Source organism: Pseudophryne corroboree, chromosome 12 (genome assembly GCF_028390025.1).
Source record: "Pseudophryne corroboree isolate aPseCor3 chromosome 12, aPseCor3.hap2, whole genome shotgun sequence".
Taxonomy (NCBI): Eukaryota; Metazoa; Chordata; class Amphibia; order Anura; family Myobatrachidae; genus Pseudophryne; species Pseudophryne corroboree.
Genome location: NC_086455.1, coordinates 83,741,423 through 83,760,138, shown reverse-complemented (window position 1 = coordinate 83,760,138; position 18,716 = coordinate 83,741,423). Strand labels below are relative to the sequence as shown.

General features: G+C 42.9%; 1 protein-coding gene across 3 annotated transcripts in view; it reads left to right on the top strand.

The window, feature by feature from the left end:
• MNAT1 (MNAT1 component of CDK activating kinase) overlaps nucleotides 1-18,716 on the top strand; it is a 432,825-nt gene that overhangs the window by 168,334 nt on the left and 245,775 nt on the right. For all 3 annotated transcript variants that reach the window (XM_063947711.1, XM_063947710.1, XM_063947709.1), the window contains one exon: nucleotides 17,065-17,184. In XM_063947711.1, coding sequence (XP_063803781.1) covers nucleotides 17,065-17,184 — 120 coding nt within the window. The remainder of the gene's footprint in view (nucleotides 1-17,064; nucleotides 17,185-18,716) is intronic.

The following is an 18,716-nucleotide window of genomic DNA, read 5'->3' as shown; positions in this document are numbered from 1 at the left end:
GTTAGGGGCGTATATGGAGGTGAAGGTGAAAGTTTCCGAGAGTAGGGAGCCAATTACCAGAATACAGTATAACGCCCTTCTGGGTCCGTTATTGTTTGAGTGAAAGGGATGTTGCAGTGAATTAAAATCGCGACACCCCCCCCCCCCCTTTTTTTTTTGCAGTTAGCTGAGGCAAAAAAGGTCTGAGAGTATTGCTTGCCTCTTAGCTGGGTGTGCAGACCTGTGAGGTGGGTTTCTTGAAGAAAGACATAATCTGACTTCTCTCTTTTACATGCGCTGAGAACTACGGTATGTTTATTAGGTGAGTTTAGCCCATTAACATTGATAATTTCAGGGCCATGACTGAGTGGTAAAGGAGGGGTCTGCTCTAGGCTTCTGAAAGTGTTGGGGAAAAGAGACAGCAAGGGTCCATCCCGAAAGTAGAGAGGTTGAGAAGAAGAGGGGGGAAAGAGGAGTTAAGCCTGTAGCATAGGATGAGAAGAAAAAGAGACAAAGTGCCCATGAGGGCATAAACCCTAAAGAGGCGGGTCCCGGTCAGGGGCCGCTGCATCAGTAATGAACAAATTGCAATCACTGCAAGTAAAGGGTGCATGGGGGGGTGGTGAGTTTCGGAACCGGTGCGACCAGAATACTCTGGTCCCCGACTTGTTGGAAAGTTCTGACAGCGCAACAAAATTCCCTAAATGTAGGGAAAAAGTATTTTGTACTACCTCTAGGAGTGGGAAAGGAGGGAGTCTATAGGGGGGAAGAGGAAAAAAAAGGGGGGGGGGGTTGTATGACCCAAAAGGGTTGTTGGAGAGAAAGAAAAAAAAAAAAAGAAAGAAAAAAGGAGGGGTGGGGGGAAACTATGCAAAACAATGAATAAGAAACTATGCAGGTCTGCATAATTTCTAAACAGTAACACATAAGCAGTTGTAGATTAATTAAGTCAAAGGTGATCCTGTAAAACATTATAACAGTTAAGAGGTCAACAAGATAAACTGAAATAACCAATGTTAGTCTGCATTGAATCAATAAAGGGGTTTAACCTGGACCATTTGTTAAATGTCTGTACTGCAGACTCTCAGAGAATGGGTTGTTTGTGACCTGCAAAAAAGATGTTGGGAAGAAAATATAAAGGTATGGCCTAAAGAGGTCGAGTAAGATCCGTGACCTGTTGCTAAAACTGGACCACTCTTAGGACCAACTGATGGCGGGCTACTCAGAGCCAGAAAAAAGATATGACAGAGCCTGCTGGTCAGGGGCCATGGGCAAAACATAGCCTGAGAACTGAACAAAGTCAATGAGTTGTAGCAATTGAGGGTAGAGGCACAGAAAACAACCAAGCAAAGTCAAGGGGGGTCCACATCCCCGGAATGTTGACCGCCCACTCTTGTCCAGTCAGCTGTTGGAGGCTTCGGGTGCTGAGGTGTTGGAGAGATCGGGCAGGAGGAGGCGTGAGGGGAGTCCGGGAGTAAATCCAGTTTGGCGGGCAAGTCTTGACCTTGTACCAGAGTCCTAATCGGATACACGACATTGTTGGCAAAGACTTGGAGGAGAAAAGGAAAGCCCCATCTGTATCGAATATTATGCTGGCGGAGAATCTATGTAACAGGTTGAAGGTCCCTCCTTTTCTGAGTGGTGGAAGGAGCCAAGTCCTGGAATTTCTGCAGTTGCATGTCTTGGAACGGAACAGTGGGAGTGTCTTGAGTGGAAAACAATATTTGCTCTTTGGATTTATAGTAGTGTAGGCGGACAATAACATCTCTGGGAGGCTGAGAGGCCGAGGGTTTGCTTCTTAAAGATCTGTGGGCTCTGTCGCATAGGCAGTCATCATCAGAAAGGTCTGGCACCAGATGCTGAAAAAATTCTCTGAGAAACGTCTGCAGGGAAGAAGCGGACACAGATTCTGCAATATTTCGGATTCGAAGATTATTACTCCGGGAGCGATTTTCTTGATCTTCTTGCTTCTCCTTAAGCAGTTTGACCTCATACTGGAGCCTAATAAGTTCCATGCACAGTTGTGAGCGACAGAGGTCATCAGTCTTGGTTTCCAAAGCATCTATCCTGTAACCCAAAGAGGCAATTTCCGTTTTAAATTCCGAGACCGCTTTGGAGAGATCCTGGTTAAAAGCGGACTGCACGCCTTCCAGTAAGATGGTCATCACAGCCTGTATCTGTGTGTCAATACTGGAATCGTAGGATTGGGGAGAAGATGGCGAGTCCAGTAGGGACCGATGTGGCTGTGTGGATTCAGCTTTGTTTACAAAAAAGTTCGTAGGGGGCGGCTGGTCTTTCTTATTTTTTTGCGACATAGCGGAGGAAGGTAGGAGGGGGAATGCAGATTACACCTCAGAGGTAGGGGAGGGACCAGAGGGAGTTGAGGTCACATTAGAAAAACATGCTGTGGAGAAGTGATACTAGGAGCATACCAATGAGGAGGTTATACGATGAAAGACACAATAAGCATGAGCCTCAGTGTGTGTGTGTGTGTATATGTATGTATGTATGTATGTATGTATGTATGCATATATGTATGTATGCATGTATGTATATCCATCCATGTCTCTCTCTCTCTCTCTCTCTATCTATATATATATATATATATATATATATATATATATATATAGTGTTCACTCTAGGAGTGAAAAGGGGCAGGGCGCCGGACTCAGGGGGGCACATGTGCGCGCGCGGCGAACCCGCGCGCGTGTCCGAAATGGGGGCGCGGCCACGCAAATTAGGGGGCGTGGCCACGCCTCCGTCATTTTAGGCGGCGGTGCGGCCCACAGAGGCTACTATAGAGAGCGTCTGTGGCCGGCGACGTCACTGTTGGGGGCGTGCCCAGCACCTCCGTCGGTGCTGGGCTTCCCCCAGCCCTCTCCCAATGCGTGATTGGATGCCGCGCGCATGCGCACGGCATCTATACACGCCGGGAGGGCAGAGAGCGGGCGGCTGTTCTAGCAGGGCGCCGCAAAAGGGGCAGGGCGGGTTTTGCCTGTTAAAAAAACGGGCAGGGTGCGGCGCCCTGCTAAAACAGCCTAGAGTGAACACTATATATATATATATATATATATATATATATATATAGTAACATAGTATCTAAGGTTGAAAAAAGACAATTGTCCATCGAGTTCAACCTATTTGTGGTGTCCTATGAAGGATTATTTTGTATAAAATTTTGACTGAAGTTGATGACTGCCGTTACGTTTTACCCCTCTTTTTTATAATAACCATAGTGCGTGACTTTGCCCTGTAACCCTGGATATCCTTATCCATTGGAAATTTATCAAACCCATTCTTAAAGGTGTTGACTGAGTCGGCCATTACAACTCCCTCAGGCAGGGAATTCCAAACACGTATCGTCCTTACCGTAAAAAAAGCCTTTACGCCGTATTATGCGGAATCTCCCCTCCTCTAACCTGAGCGAGTGTCCACGAGTTCTCTGTGTTGATCTAACGAAAAACAGGTCCTGCGCAAGATCTGTATATTGTCCCCTTATATATTTGTAGATGTTGATCATGTCCCCTCTTAATCTCCTCTTTTCCAGTGTAAACATGCCTAGTCTTGCAAGCCTTTCCTTGTATTCCAGCGTCTCCATACCCTTAATTAGTTTGGTCGCCCGCCTCTGAACTTTTTCTAGCTCCAGGACATCCTTTTTGTAGTATGGTGCCCAGAATTGTACACAGTATTCAAGGTGTGGCCTCACAAGTGATTTATATAACGGGAGTGTATTACTCTCGTCCCTAGCATCAATTCCCCGTTTTATGTATGCTAATATCTTATTAGCCTTCTTTGCTGCAGTCCTACTTTGGGTACTACTGCTTAGTTTGCTATCTATGAGGACACCTAATTCCTTTCCAGTACAGAATCCCCTAATTTTACCCCATTTAGTAGGTAGGTGTAATTTTTGTTCTTGTTACCACAGTGCATTACCTTACACTTTATGAAGCACATTCTCCATTTCGCTGCCCAAGCTTCTAATTTAACTAAGTCGTTCTGAAGTGACTCAGCATCCCCCTCTGCATTTATAACTTTACACAATTTGGTATCATCTGCAAAAATTGACACCATGCTCTCTAGACCTTCTGTTAGGTCATTAATGAAAATATTGAACAATAGCTGTCCTAATACTGAGCCTTGCGGCACACCACTTAGCACTTCAGTCCAATTTGAAAAAGATCCATTAACCACAACGCGCTGCTCCCTATTATCTAACCAGTTTTTGACCCAAGTGCATATTGTGCTTCCTAGCCCTGTTTCTTGTAGCTTGTAGATAAGTCTCATGTGTGGTACAGTGTCGAATGCTTTGGCAAAATCTAAAAAGATTACATCCACCTCTTTACCCTGATCTAGGTTTGCGCTTACTGTTTCATAAAAGCCAAGTAAGTTGGTTTGACAGGATCTGTCCTTCATAAACCCATGTTGATTCCTTATTGACTTCAAGGAACTCCTGAATACTATCTCTTAGAATACCTTCCAATACTTTCCCCACTATAGATGTAAGACTAACTGGTCTATAATTACCTGGTTCAGCTTTACTTCCCTCTTTGAATATAGGAACTACTTCCGCTATACGCCAGTCTTTGGGAACCATACCTGATATTACTGAATCCTCAAAGATCAAATATAGCGGTTTTGCAAGTTCAGAGTGAAGCTCCATTAGAACCCTTGGGTGAATACCATCGGGACCTGGTGACTTATTAATCTTCAGAATCCGGTTTATAATCATCATCCATATGTGAGGAGATGTCAGAATTGCAGCATCTCTGGAGCCCCCCACACAAGAGGCTGAACCACCATTCCATCCCCCCCCCCCCAAAAAAAAAATATATATAAAAAATTCTCAACCGGAGCAGACTAGTAACTCTCTTGTAAGGAAGTAGAGACTTTTACAGATCCTTCTACAGGTTGTGAGAGACCCTATACCCAAGGGGGTTCCACCGCCACAGACTGGGGTTAGTCTGCGATGCAGGAACAGCTTCAGGATTAACAGAAATGATGCCTAATGGAGGATCTTTCTTTGGTCTTTATTAATGGGTAGCTGCCTAGACATTTCTAACATGGCCTGAGTTAAGATGCTAATCCAAACGGGCCCTGAGACTGCATTAGGTGAACAAGGATTCTGGTCCAGAGACTAAAGTCTCACAAAGGGTCCCCAAGTCCTGAGCCCGACCAGTAAGTTTAGCCTGATGCTTATTACAGGTATAGGGGTTATTCAAGTAAGTGCTGTTTTTTCGACTGGTCAAAAAAACGGGACTAATTTGACACAGGGTATTCAATTGTGGATGTGTTCGCCCGATTTTTAATCCATTTTCGCCAATGCAGTTTCAATATTTTTTTTAGTTGAATCGTCACGAATGAAAATTGCGCCAAAAATGGGCGAAAACGCCAGTGAATTCACCAAAACATGTGTATCAGCGCCAAATTCGCCGATATATGTGGTTTTCGCCAGTGCCGGTTTTTTCGACCAGTCCAAAAAACTGCATGGGCATTGAATAGGTCGTATGTAAATTCAAACTAAAAACTGGCAAAAAGTGCCGTTCTTTTGACTGTTCTAAAAAATCTGCACTAATTGAATGGCCCCCATAGTTTTTTGCCACAGTAGTTCCGCTCTCAGGAAAGGCTTTAGAAAAAATCCTTCTTGAACACCTATTTATCTTACAGATATTGGGAGAGTATAATAACTGAGATCAGAAACACATAGACGTACTGTAGCAGTGGCTGTCAATATCATTAACACTGAAATGCAATTTGATAAGGAATTTTAGCAAAAGTCAGACTATAACATTAATGTTTTGAACCACTGTAAATTCACCTCAGGTAACAATATATTGTGGTAATGGAGAAATAATGCAAAACAATACATACACAATGTGGTGTGGAAGTTGTAAATGTTACAAACAACAAAGGTGTGGCTTTAAGCAGTTTAACAATAATGCACTCTTAATGGATAGAGTGTAGAAGAGAGAATAAAAACAGCATAATACAGAGGATGGATGTTATTTGCAGATTATATAGCCCAATAATGTTATGGTGAGGTAAAGAAGAGGATTTGAGCTGATTTGCTGCCAATAAATGTAGCTCAAGGATGTCTGAGGCTGCTGTGAAGATGGCCGTTGGAGTCCTGATGTTAATTCTTTGGTGGACAATTGCCGACTGAGAGCACTGAAGCAGTCTGTACTGCAGTCTGCTCTGTAAAATAAGAAAAATAAAGCTGTCTCAGTAGTAGCACAAACTAAAGCACCCATCGGCACTTTAAAGAAACTGACTTTATAACAGTTGTTATAAGGAGGAGGAGCCTTTGCTGACAAGTCTATTGTAGAAGCGCCCATACTCCTTGTGCCACCAGCTGTGCCCCAGAGGTCTCCATTGTCCCACCATTGGAAGCAAGGGAATTGGTCGTTTTCTAGCACTAACAAAGCAGTAACTTGTGGGATTAATTTTTCTCAAGCTAGTGGCTGCGGCTGTGTTTTATTTTAAAATGTTTGATTAGCATTCATATAACACAAGTTTGTGATGTTACCCATTGTTATGTCCTTTTCTTTTTTCTTTTAAGAGGTCATGGGGTATATGCAATTGCGGTCGAATTCCGGCTGGAATTCAACCGTTTTTTAATTCGACACATTTCGACAGTCAGACACCCTGCCGCCGGGACCCGAATTCGACATATTCAATAAAAAACGGATTCGACAGTCCCGCTGTCGAAAAACTGACCAATTGACGGATAGTGTGCGTCCTGGATTCGACTTTTTGGACGGCACTAAATTGTTTAAAAAACCCAGAAATAAATTGCGTGGGGTCCCCCCTCCTAAGCATAACCAGCCTCAGGCTCTCTGAGCCGTTCCTGGTTATAAAAATACGGGGAAAAAATTGACAGGGGATCCCCAGTATTTTTAACACCAGCACCGGGCTCCACTAGCTGGAGAGATAATGCCACAGCCGGGGGACACTTTTATACCGGTCCCTGCGGCCGTGGCATTAAATCCCCAACTAGTCACCACTGGCCGGGGTACCCTGGAGGAGTGGGGACCCCTTAAATCAAGGGGTCCCCCCTCCAGCCACCCAAAGGCCAGGGGTGAAGCCTGAGGCTGTCCCGCCCCCATCCAAGGGCTGTGGATGGGGGGCTGATAGCCTTGTGTCAAATAAAAGAATATTGTTTTTTGTAGCCGAACTACAAGTCCCAGCAAGCCTCCCCCGCAAGCTGGTACTTGGAGAACCACAAGTACCAGCATGCGGGGGGGGAAAAGGGCCAGCTGGTACCTGTAGTTCTACTGCAAAAAAATACCCAAATAAAAACAGTACACACACACCGTGAAAGTAAAACTTTATTACATACATGCATGCCGACACACACATACTTACCTATGTTCACACGCCGACTCTGTCCACTTCTCCAAATAGAATCCACGTGGTACCTGAAAATAAAATTATACTCACCAAAATCCAGTGTAGATCTGTCCTCTTCTTTTTTGTAATCCACGTACTTGCCAAAAAAACAAACCGCATTACCCGGACCACGCACTGAAAGGGGTCCCATGTTTACACATGGGACCCCTTTCCCCGAATGCCGGGACCCCCCCGTGACTCCTGTCACAGAGGGTCCCTTCAGCCAATCAGGGAGCGCCACGTTGTGGCACTCTCCTGATTGGCTGTGCGCGTCTGAGCTGTCAGACGCGCACTATGCCGCTCCATTATCTTCAATGGTGGGAACTTTTCGGTCAGCTGTGAGGTTACTCGCGGTCAGCCAAGTACGTGGATTACAAAAAAAGAAGAGGACAGATCTACACTGGATTTTGGTGAGTATAATTTTATTTTCCGGTACCCCGTGGATTCTACTTGGAGAAGTGGACAGAGTCGGCGTGTGAACATAGGTAAGTATGTGTGTGTCGGCATGCATGTATGTAATAAAGTTTTACTTTCACAGTGTGCGTGTACTGTTTTTAGTTGGGTATTTTTTTTGCAGTAGAACTACAGGTACCAGTGGGCCAGTTTCCCCCCCGCATGCTGGTACTTGTGGTTCTCCAAGTACCAGCTTGCGTGGGAGGCTTGCTGGGACTTGTAGTTCTGCTACAAAAAACAATATTCTTTTATTTGACACAAGGCTATCAGCCCCACATCCGCAACCCTTGGATGGGGGGGACAGCCTCGGGCTTCACCCCTGGCCCTTGGGTGGCTGGAGGGGGGGGGGGACCCCTTGATTTAAGGGGTCCCCACTCCAGGGTACCCCAGCCAGGGATGACTAGTTGGGGATTTAATGCCACGGCCGCAGGGACCGGTATAAAAGTGTCCCCCGGCTGTGGCATTATCTCTCCAGCTAGTGGAGCCCGGTGCTGGTGTTAAAAATACGGGGGACCCCTACGCTTTTTGTCCCCCGTATTTTTTGCACCAGGACCGGACGCAGAGCCCGGTGCTGGTTGTAAAAATACGGGGGATCCCCTGTCAATTTCCCCCCCGTTTTTTTACAACCAGGACCGGCTCAAAGAGCCCGAGGCTGGTTATGCTTAGGAGGGGGGACCCCACGCATTTTTTTTCTTGATTTTTAACCCATTCCCACCCCTTCCCACTGAAAAACATGCTCTGATCTCTTCATATTATTTTAGTCAGTAAAAAAAAAAAATATATTCTTTTAAAAAATATATAAATAATACTTGTCGCTCCTAATAGACAAACCAAGTAGATAATCCCTTCTAATATAAATAGATATGCTATTAGCAACAAAAAAAACACCAAAAAAAAAACATGTTTTCAAACATTTTTATTAGAGTCTGCCACCAAAATGAGGCGTACTGAAATTGACGAAATGACTGTCGAAAAGCACTGTTGTCGAATCGACATTCTTCAATTGAATATACTTTTGTTGAAAAGCCGCATTTTTACCATTGCAGACATGTCGAATTTTACAACTGTCGAATTTCAAAAAGTCGAATCTGAAACGGACGTTTTTTTGTCGAAAAGTACTGTATTGCATTGTCGAATTATTATTTTTTTGTGTCGAAAATGCCCCGTTTTTCGACATTTGCGGCAATTCGACCGCAAATGCATATACCCCCATATCTTGATGTTAACTGCTTGTTGTGCTTGTCTAATCCACCTTTTTGTCCATGTGTACGTAAAGGGATAGTAATGGCAAAATACAAGTTAGCTTAAAAGCGATACTGCAAATAGTGTTCACAATATAAATTCAAAAAGTTCCCATGCTTTGCTAAAACTTGGAGTGTTTAACAGTGTACTTACTGTACATTTAATTTACAGTTGCATACAGTGCCTTGCTAAAGTATTCCCCCCCCCCTTGGTTTTTTACCTATTTTGTTACATTACAACCTGTAATTTTTTTAATTTATTTTTTATCTGAATTTTATGTTATGGATATGCACAAAATAGTCTTAAGTTGGTGAAGTGACCTGAGAGAAATTTATATAAAAAATAATTTTTATAAATAAAAATGTGAAAATTGGCACGTGCTTATGTTTTCACCCCCTTTTGCTATGAAGCCCCTCAAAAGTTCTGGTGCAACCAACTACCTTCAGAAGTCACATGATTAATGAAATGTAGGCCACCTGTGTGCATTCTAAGTGTCACATGATCTGTCAGTATAAACACACCTTTTCTGTAAGGCCCCAGAGGCTGCAGCACCACTAAGCAAGAGGCATCACACCATGAAGACCAAGGAGCTCTCCAAACAAGTCAGGGACAAAGTTGTTGAGAAGTACAAGTCAGGGTTGGGTTATAACAAAATAAAAAAAAAATCCAAATGGAGCACCATCAAATCCATCGTCTTCAAATGGAAAGAACATGGTACCACAACAAACCTGCCAAGAGAGGGCTGGCCACCAAAACTCACAGACCGGGCAAGGAGGGCATTAATTCGAGTGGCAGCAGATATACCAAAGGTAACCCTGAAGGAGCTGCACCGTTCCACAGCAGAGACTGGTGTATCTGTGCATGTGACCACAATAAGCCAGTATGGATGGTGTAATGGTTAGCATTACTGCCTCACAACACTAAGGTCATGGGTTTAATTCCCACCATGACCCTAACTGTGTGGAGTTTGTAAATTCTCTCCGTACTTGTGTGGATTTCCCCTGTGTATTCCAGTTTCCTCCCACACTCCAAAAAAAATATACTGGTAGGTTAATTGGCTTCCAACAAAGTTAACCCTAGTGTGAATGTGTGCGTGTGTACATGTGTTAGGGAATATAGATTGTAAGGAGCTTACTGGGGCAGGGTCTGATGTGAATGGGCAAATATTCTCTGTAAAGCGCTGCGGAATATGTGTGTGCTATATAAGTAACTGGTGGTAATAATAAGCCGTACACTCCATAGAGCTGGGCTTTATGGAAGAGTGGTCAGAAAAAAAGCCTTACATAGTGTTAAAAATAAGAAGGCACGTTTTGAGTTTGCCAAAAGGAATGTGGATGACTCCCCAAATGTATGGAGGAAGGAAACGTTATATCTCACTCAAACCCAACACATACCATCACCACAGGAACACCATCCCCACAGTGAAACATGGTGGTGGCAGCATCATGCTGTGGGGGATGTTTTTCAGTGGCAGGGACTGGTAAACTGTCAAGGGAAGATGGATGGTGCTAAATACAGGGATATTCTTGAGCAAAACCTGTTTTAGTCTGCCTGTGATTTGAAACTGGCACAGAGGTTCACCTTCCAGCAGAACTATTACCCGAAGCATACTGGTAAAGCAACACACTGTAAGTGGAAACCTTTAAATGTGTTTGCATGGCCTAGTCAAAGCCCAGATCTCAATCCAATTGAGAATCTGTGGTCAGACTTTAAGATTGCTGTTCACATGCGGAAGCCATCCAACATGAAGGAGCTGGAGCAGTTTTGCCTTGAGGAATGGGCAAAAATCCCAGTGGCAAGATGTGGCAAGCTCATAGAGACTTATCCAAAGCGACTTGCATTTGTAATTGCCGCAAAAGGTGGCTCTACAAAGTACTGACTTTAGCGGGGTGAATAGTTATGCATGCTGAAGTTTTCTGTTATTTTGCCCTATTTGTTTAATTCAGAATAAAAAAATAAAAAAATCTTCAAAGTTGTAGGCATGTTCTGTGAATGAAATGATGCAAACCTTCAAACAATCCATTTTAATTCCAGGTTGTGAGGCAACAAAACATGAAAAATGCAATGGGGGGTGAATACTTTAGCAAGGAACTGTACATGCTATTATTCTCTGCTATCAGTCCCCTTCTAAAGAGGCTAGCAGCAGCATACTTCAATAGGAGTAGTGAAATGAAGTCTGTTCTGTAACACAACTTTAATTTCCTTTCTGAGGAGGAGAGGCATCTAGGTAGGAGTCACTATTTCAGGTGACTTAAAGGCAGGTAAGCAATGTAACAAAGCGATGAGGAAGGCTAGTCAGATGCTTGGCTGCACTGGGAGAGGAATCAGCAGCAGAAAGAAAGAAGTAATAATGGCACTGTATAGGTCATTGGTACGGCCTCATCTTGAATACTGTGTTCAGTTCTGGAGGCCATATCTTCAAAAGGATATTAATACATTAGAGACTGCACAAAGAAGGGCAACTAAAATGGTGCATGGCCTACACCACAAAACATACCCAGAAAGCTAGGGTGTTCGGCACCCTCCTGCAAAATATAAATTTGCGCCCTCCCATACTTTACATGCAGGGCCGGGGGGTTACCATGGCCTCTTGGGCCCCCGTGCTGCAGAAGATCCGTGCAAGCCTATGGATGTGAACTCTCTGCCCACACACACTCTGTACAGCGCTAGTTACGGCCCTGCACACAGACAGTGCCGTAACTAGACATTTTAGCGCTGTGTGCAAGAGAGGGCATCGGCACCCCCCCCCCCCCTGATTGTAAAGTAGGGGCAGTGCGCGTGCAAAAAATATAGGGGCGTGGATTCATGGGGAAGGGGTGTGGCCACAAAATAATACCAATTCATATTACATTTTATAGTAGTCTCCATTATTCAAACTACACCGCACAGTAGCGCCACTACACCAGGTAGAGCCCCTTTTACACATTACGGCGGACAGATTCCCCTTTTTACACATTACGGCGGACAGATTCCCCTTTTTACACATTACGGCAGACAGCGTTCCCCTTTTTACACATTACTGCAGACAGCGTCCCCTTTTTACACATTACGGTGGACAGTGTCCCCCTTTTTACACATTACGGCAGACAGCGTCCCCTTTTTACACATTACGGTGGACAGAGTCCCCTTTTTACACATTACGGCAGGCAGCGTCCCCCTTTTTACACATTATGGCAGACAGTGTCCCCTTTTTACACATTACTGCAGACAGTGTCCCCTTTTTACACATTACTGCAGACAGCGTCCCCCTTTTTACACATTACGGCAGACAGCGTTCTCCTTTTTACACATTACGGCAGACAGCATCCCCCTTTTTACACATTACGGCAGCCATATACACTGCAGCCCTCCACCAAGCACACATATAGTACATCACAGCCACCTCTCACACACTCATGTACACCAGCCCTGCACACACTACCTGGCACACGTAGTTACGGCTCTGCACACAGATACACACATACATACATATATACGTAAATACAAACACACACACACATACACACACACACACACACACACACACTTTTTCTCTCACACTCTTTTTACATCCACTTACCACAGTCTTGCTGGCCAGATCTTCACAGTCTGCTGGCCTGGTCCTATGTAGCCCCGCCCCCTTGGTCCATGTAGCTCCGCCCTCTTTCAATAGAACGAACACTGACACTCCTCTGTCACCAGGGGAGAGAGGAGAAGGCTTCATGCTGCCGGCGCTGCTGCCTGTCAGTGTGACAGGCACAGCAGCAGGAGGGGGGACAGGACGGCGCTTCAGCAGGGATGCAGAGCAGTGAAGGTGCCTCTCCTGCCCGGCGCCTACCTGCACTGCATCCCTTTGCTGAGCGGGTAGCGCCGGGCTTGCCAGAAAGACAAAAAAATCTCTATGTATAGAGTGGAGCAGAAAAGGGAAAGGGGGACATGAAAGAAACTTTCAAATATATCAAGGGTTTTAACAAAGTCCAGAAGGGAAACATCCTCCAAATGAAGAGGAAGAGAAGTATTAGAACACGAGGACATGCACTGAGACTGGAAGGAGGTAGGTTCAGGGGAAAATTGAGGAAAAATTACTTCACAGAAAGGGTAGTGGACAAGTGGAATAGCCTCCCATCAGAGGTGGTAGAGGCTAAGACAGTAGAGTAATTTAAACATTTATGGGATAGACATAAGGATATCCTTACAAAGAAATAAGGATCAGATAAGGTTTAAGATAAAAATATAGTAAAACAAAAAAAGGGAGGACTAGATAAGCCAAGTGGTTCTTATCTGCCATAAATTCTATGTTTCTAAGTCGATCAATCTATGCATATAATGCTGTGAGTAGACCTTTCTAAAAGCCATTTTCTATTTTTGTTACATTAGTTATTGATCATTTTTTGCAATATTCCTCTACTGCATGCATGGATGTTGAGGTTCGCTGCATCAGTATGTATCTGTGTTTGCGTGTAAGGATTGGAAAATGACCATGACATGGGGATTATTCAGGAGTGTATGCAGCCGGGTGTCTTGTCCTCAGTCTCCCTAGCTTGTGTAATGCTGCAGAAGTTAATAGGAATTTAACATAGATGTAATTATATCTGCGTGCTATATTTAGAAAGGTAAATGAATGGAAATCAGGGACTGGACTGCTTAAGCTGCACTGCTCAATCAGGACATTCTTTCTGCTTTTAATTGATTTTTAAGGTGCATTAGCTGCTGAGAAGCCAGATCATTTATTTACACAATTAAAAATAGTACCTTGATAGTCACTTCACTTTGCGGTTCTATCCATTTCACAATTACCCGTTCCACTAGGCTCCACTCAACCATATAAAAAGCTTTTGTGTGTTATTGAAGTCGGACAATGAGGATCTTGTGACATTATCTCTCTTGGCTTCCTTGCTCTGGTGGTCCTGAAATCTACACCAGTGTAGCCAATAAAAATGGATTCCCTTGACCTGACTCTTTTGGTGTCTGCCTACTTCCAGGCTTCTAACAGAACACATGCTGTATTCTAATACTTAATGAATCTGAAACAAAAACATGCCCTCTTTATCAGCATGGATTATTTTCCTTTAAATGTTGAATAAAATGGAAACATTGCAGTATGTAGAGTAATATTTCTTTTTCCATAGGTTTGCATTTATTTATTTATTATAGATTGGACATAAAGTGAAATAGATGCAATTCTTCAGTCTGTAGTAGACCAGCTTCCCCAGTGGCATAGAAGTTCTCTACAAAACAGTTACTTTTCCTTAAAGGCTGAAAGCAAAACTATGGGTGCTTTAGGTTCATAGCACCCTTTTCTTTGTGTTTATTCACCTTTCACCCAGTATATTTGTTGTACATAAATTTATCCCCATCTCTTATACTTCAGTATAAAATGGGCAGACTAGATGGGCCAAGTGGTTCTTATCTGCCGTCAAATTCTATGTTTCTATGTTTCCTTGTAGTTCCACACAGAAAGAAGAAACGTTGCAGCTGCACACCCTAGTCACCAAGCACTGGTAATAACAATAATAATAGTAAACTCTGCAGTTTAACATAGAGCAGAAATGAGGTGCTTGGCATATTTTTTGGCCAAAAATATATGGGCCCACTCACCGTGTCAAGGTGACTTCATCTTCAGGTGGGTCTCTAACATGAAGAAGCAAGTCCAGGGCACGGAACCCCCCAAGGCATCACAATAATGAGAGGTTAAAGTGTTAGTGTTAATGAGAAGCATAAGCTATGTATTAAGAGTGTTACATGGGTGAGAGGTAATGATAATAAGTGTTACATAGGTATTAAAATAAGGTGCTAAAAAGGCGCTGAATTAAACATTACAATGTGATGCCCTACTGCAGCTGGCTCACACCACCCCAGCAGGCCCAGCGCCCCAAACTCATCCCTAAATCTGTATAAATGTATTCAGGACTTCCCATAATTGTGCCTTTCCTAATATGCAGTCTGCAAATGCTTAGAACACATTCCTAATTAAAGACACCTAGGACAGGTGGAAGTGGTGCTAGTCAAGCTGAAGGAGAGATGCCTTGGGGCCTCACATCTTAATATTTAATTGAGCACTTTTTTTTAGCACTATTATGGTACAGCGTGTGCACCTGTAACTTTTCTTTTTTTCTATGTTTAACTACAGGACTGAGCATGGTAGCACCTCTCAATATGTATGGAATTAGGGTGTGCAGTCTTGCCCTCCCCCCCCCAAGAGTTTCTGGCGTTTGATTGGTCCCTCCACTCACTCACTCCCTTTATCTCAGTTTTAAAGTGACAAATGTAATTGATTCTCCGGGGGGTGTGTTACAACCACATGACCTTGGACCAAAAAAGACCGCATGGAACAGCTCCTGAAATTGCAGCTGGGAAAAGAAGTTTAGTAAACATTATTAGGTGATAATGCAGAATATTTAGCAAGAACCTAACAATCTCTTAACATTTTTAATGATTTTACCAAAAATGCAATTGCTGATGTCGGTGGCTTTCATTTAGTAATGTTACTGGTTTCCTTTTCTGTTGATAGGCTGCAGTCTCATTTTTCCCACACAATATGGCTGCCTCCAGTGTGTCTTGGACAGTCTTCTATTGCTCCAGCCTCCTGGATTATTCCCCTTCCGCTGCCGTACATCTTTTATTATAGTGCATGATTATTCCTAACTGAAAATTCCCCCAAATGTCTCAAATCATTTTACTGAACATTATTTTTACAATGTATCTTTCTCCAATTCCAGATCATTTATTATTGTTGCAAATCATGCAGGTTTTCTGCTTAATCTGAGTTGTAATCCGCTCTACTAGTGGGTGACATTTAAAATGAAAATAGCAAAAATGCTTGTATATTTGCTTTTATTGGCTTCTGCATATTTCTCTTGTACAATCTTACTTTTATTTTTTTGAGCATCATTTTTATTTGTGTAAGGGAGCTTTGTATTATCTATTATGATTGTGAAGTTTGTTAAGATAGCTAAAATCCGTTTTTAATTGATAAAGATAGAATTACTGTATACATGGTAAGATGAGACCCCTTTCTTCATTTTGGAAGACTTAACAATGATTAACACCCCTTGCTTAAATAAAATGTATTGATCCATGTCTAGTTTGCTAGTGCGGACGTTTTTTTTTTTTTTTAATCCTATTCTTTTTTTTTTTTTAAACTTTCATTAAAATTGTACTTTTTTTTTTTTTCTTGTTTTTTTCTTAATCAAAATCATTTGAATCTGAACTCAATGATAAAATTCATTAGTAGGGTGATTCTCCAGAAAGTGAACATAAAGTCCTGTGTATCACACGCTTTTTTTTTTTTTTTTCCTTTTAAACTAGTCCGTTAAGAAATTGTTCTTATATGAAAACTTAATTGCTTAGTAGCTATAACTTAAGACCCACTAAAATCTTGGTGTTTTGGAGAAGTATGTTGTTTGAATTTGTGTAGCTGTCCCGCGCATCACGGAGAATTGTTCAATAGAATCTTAAGTTGTAGAGCAGGGATGGGGAACCTTCGGCCCTCCAGCTGTTGTTGAACTACATATACCAGCATGCCTTGCTACGGTTTTGCTATTTGGCCATGCTAAAACTGTTGCAGGGCATGCTGGGATGTGTAGTTCAACAACAGCTAGAGGGCCGAAGGTTCCCCATCCCTGTTGTAGAGGACTAACCTGGGCTATCAGAGAATGGTACTCCTTATGGAAGTTTTTTGCAATGGTTATTGTTTCCATATACTAAATATAATTAAATGGCATATTCAGTACAAATCAGACCCAGTAACATAGGTGCTTGGAAATGCCCCCTAAAATAGGATTCTTTACTGTGAAGGAGCAGAAATGGTAGCACTGCACGGCCTACATGGGGCATAAGAAGCACCGTACCTTAAGTGATTATCATGAAAGAAAGCGTTTTCAACAGACCTTATTGTTTTTTAAGCCCAGTCCACTTAAACCGTTAGAAGTGTAGATAGTAATACATATTTGTTAAAGTGGTGTTTTAGTATTAATTTAAATGAGATCATGACATTTTATATCTTTCCCTTTCCAACAAATACAGGAGACTTCTCGACTTCCTGCATCTATTCTCTTGGCCCAGCACAAAGGTAAAACTACCCAGATTGAAATGCAGGTGGAGAGGGCGAAACCAACCGTCACATTTTCCACTGGCATCAAAATGGTAAGTCTGGCATATTACTTTATTATTGAAAATGACATGCATTAAAGGCAAAAAGTACTATTATGTCCTGAGTAACGTATAACTATAATTTTACTTATTCTGGCATTTCCCTTTCCCTATAACAGATCATAATCTACTCTAGTATGGCTTATATATAGGTGTGCCATTTTTGTTTAGCGCATTATGATCAGCACAAGTGTCAGGGGAGCATTTGGAAGTTAGATCTTCTGAATCACTGTAGGCAAGCTCGATGAGAGATGGAGAGTGTCGAGCTGGATCCTGCTTGTAAGGTACTTTTAAAAGAAGAAAAAACATGTCGTCTATTGAAACATCAAAAGACAAAGAGACATAGAATTTGACGGCAGATATGGACCACTTGGCCCATCTAGTCTGCCCCTTTTATTTACCGTTTGGTAACATCAACCCTATTAATCCTTAGTTTTTTGTAAGGATCTCCTTATGCTTACCTCTAGTATGTTTAAATTGCTTTACTGTCTTAGCCTCTACCACCTCTGATGGGAGGCTATTCAACTTATCCACTACACTTTCTGTGAAGTAATTTTTCATCAAGTTTCCTTTGAACCTACCTCCTTCCAGTTTCAGTGCATGTCCTTGTATACGAATACTTTTCTTCATTTGAGGAATGTACATTGGTAAAACCCTTAACCTATTTGAAAATTTCTGTCATGTACCCCCTTTTCTTTACGCTGCTCCAAACGATACATATTAAGATCTTTTAGTTTTGTGATGTAGAGCATGCACCATTTTAGTTGCCCTTCTTTACACAGTCTCTAATGCAGGCCTGGCCAAACCAGTCCTCAAGATCTACCAACAGGTCATGTTTTCCAGGCCTCCTGGAGATCTGTAGGCTTGTCAGTTAGGAATGAATGCAGCACATCTTAATTGGTAATGACTACACCTGTGTACTAGCTAAGTGGTCTGGAAAATGTGAACTGTTGGTAGATCTTGAGGACTGGTTTGGCCAGCCCTGCTCTAATGTATTTATAGCCATCTGGAGTTATGGCCTCTAGAACGTAACACTGTATTCTAGATAAGGCCGTACGAATGACCTATACAGTGGCATTACGTTTTACATCATATGTTGCTACCCTGTTTCAGCAGGGCGCTGCTTCCTGCCCGGGTTTAAAATGCTAAAATGTGCCCTGCCCTTATGGAGGCGCCCTGCTGATACAGCCTACCAGGTGCTGTCACCACCCTTGGGCTGCAGTGTCTTGATAGAGGTAAACGGATTAACACTCCTTGGAGAATAGATATGGTTCACATGCGCACAGCATTTATTCACGGTGTGAATAGAGCTTGGGTCAGCCCAGCGTCTCCATAAGTGCTGGTGTTGTCCTCTAGAGTGACTAACAGGGGACGCAAGGATGTAGCTGCCGTAGGTGCAGGGAGTGCAGCTGCTATAGGTCCCAGAGCTGATAGGGGCCCACCTTCCCTGTCAAAGTTACATATGTTATATACATTTATCCCCACTGGGAGGTACGTAAAGGCACTTACAGACTTTTGCTTTAGTG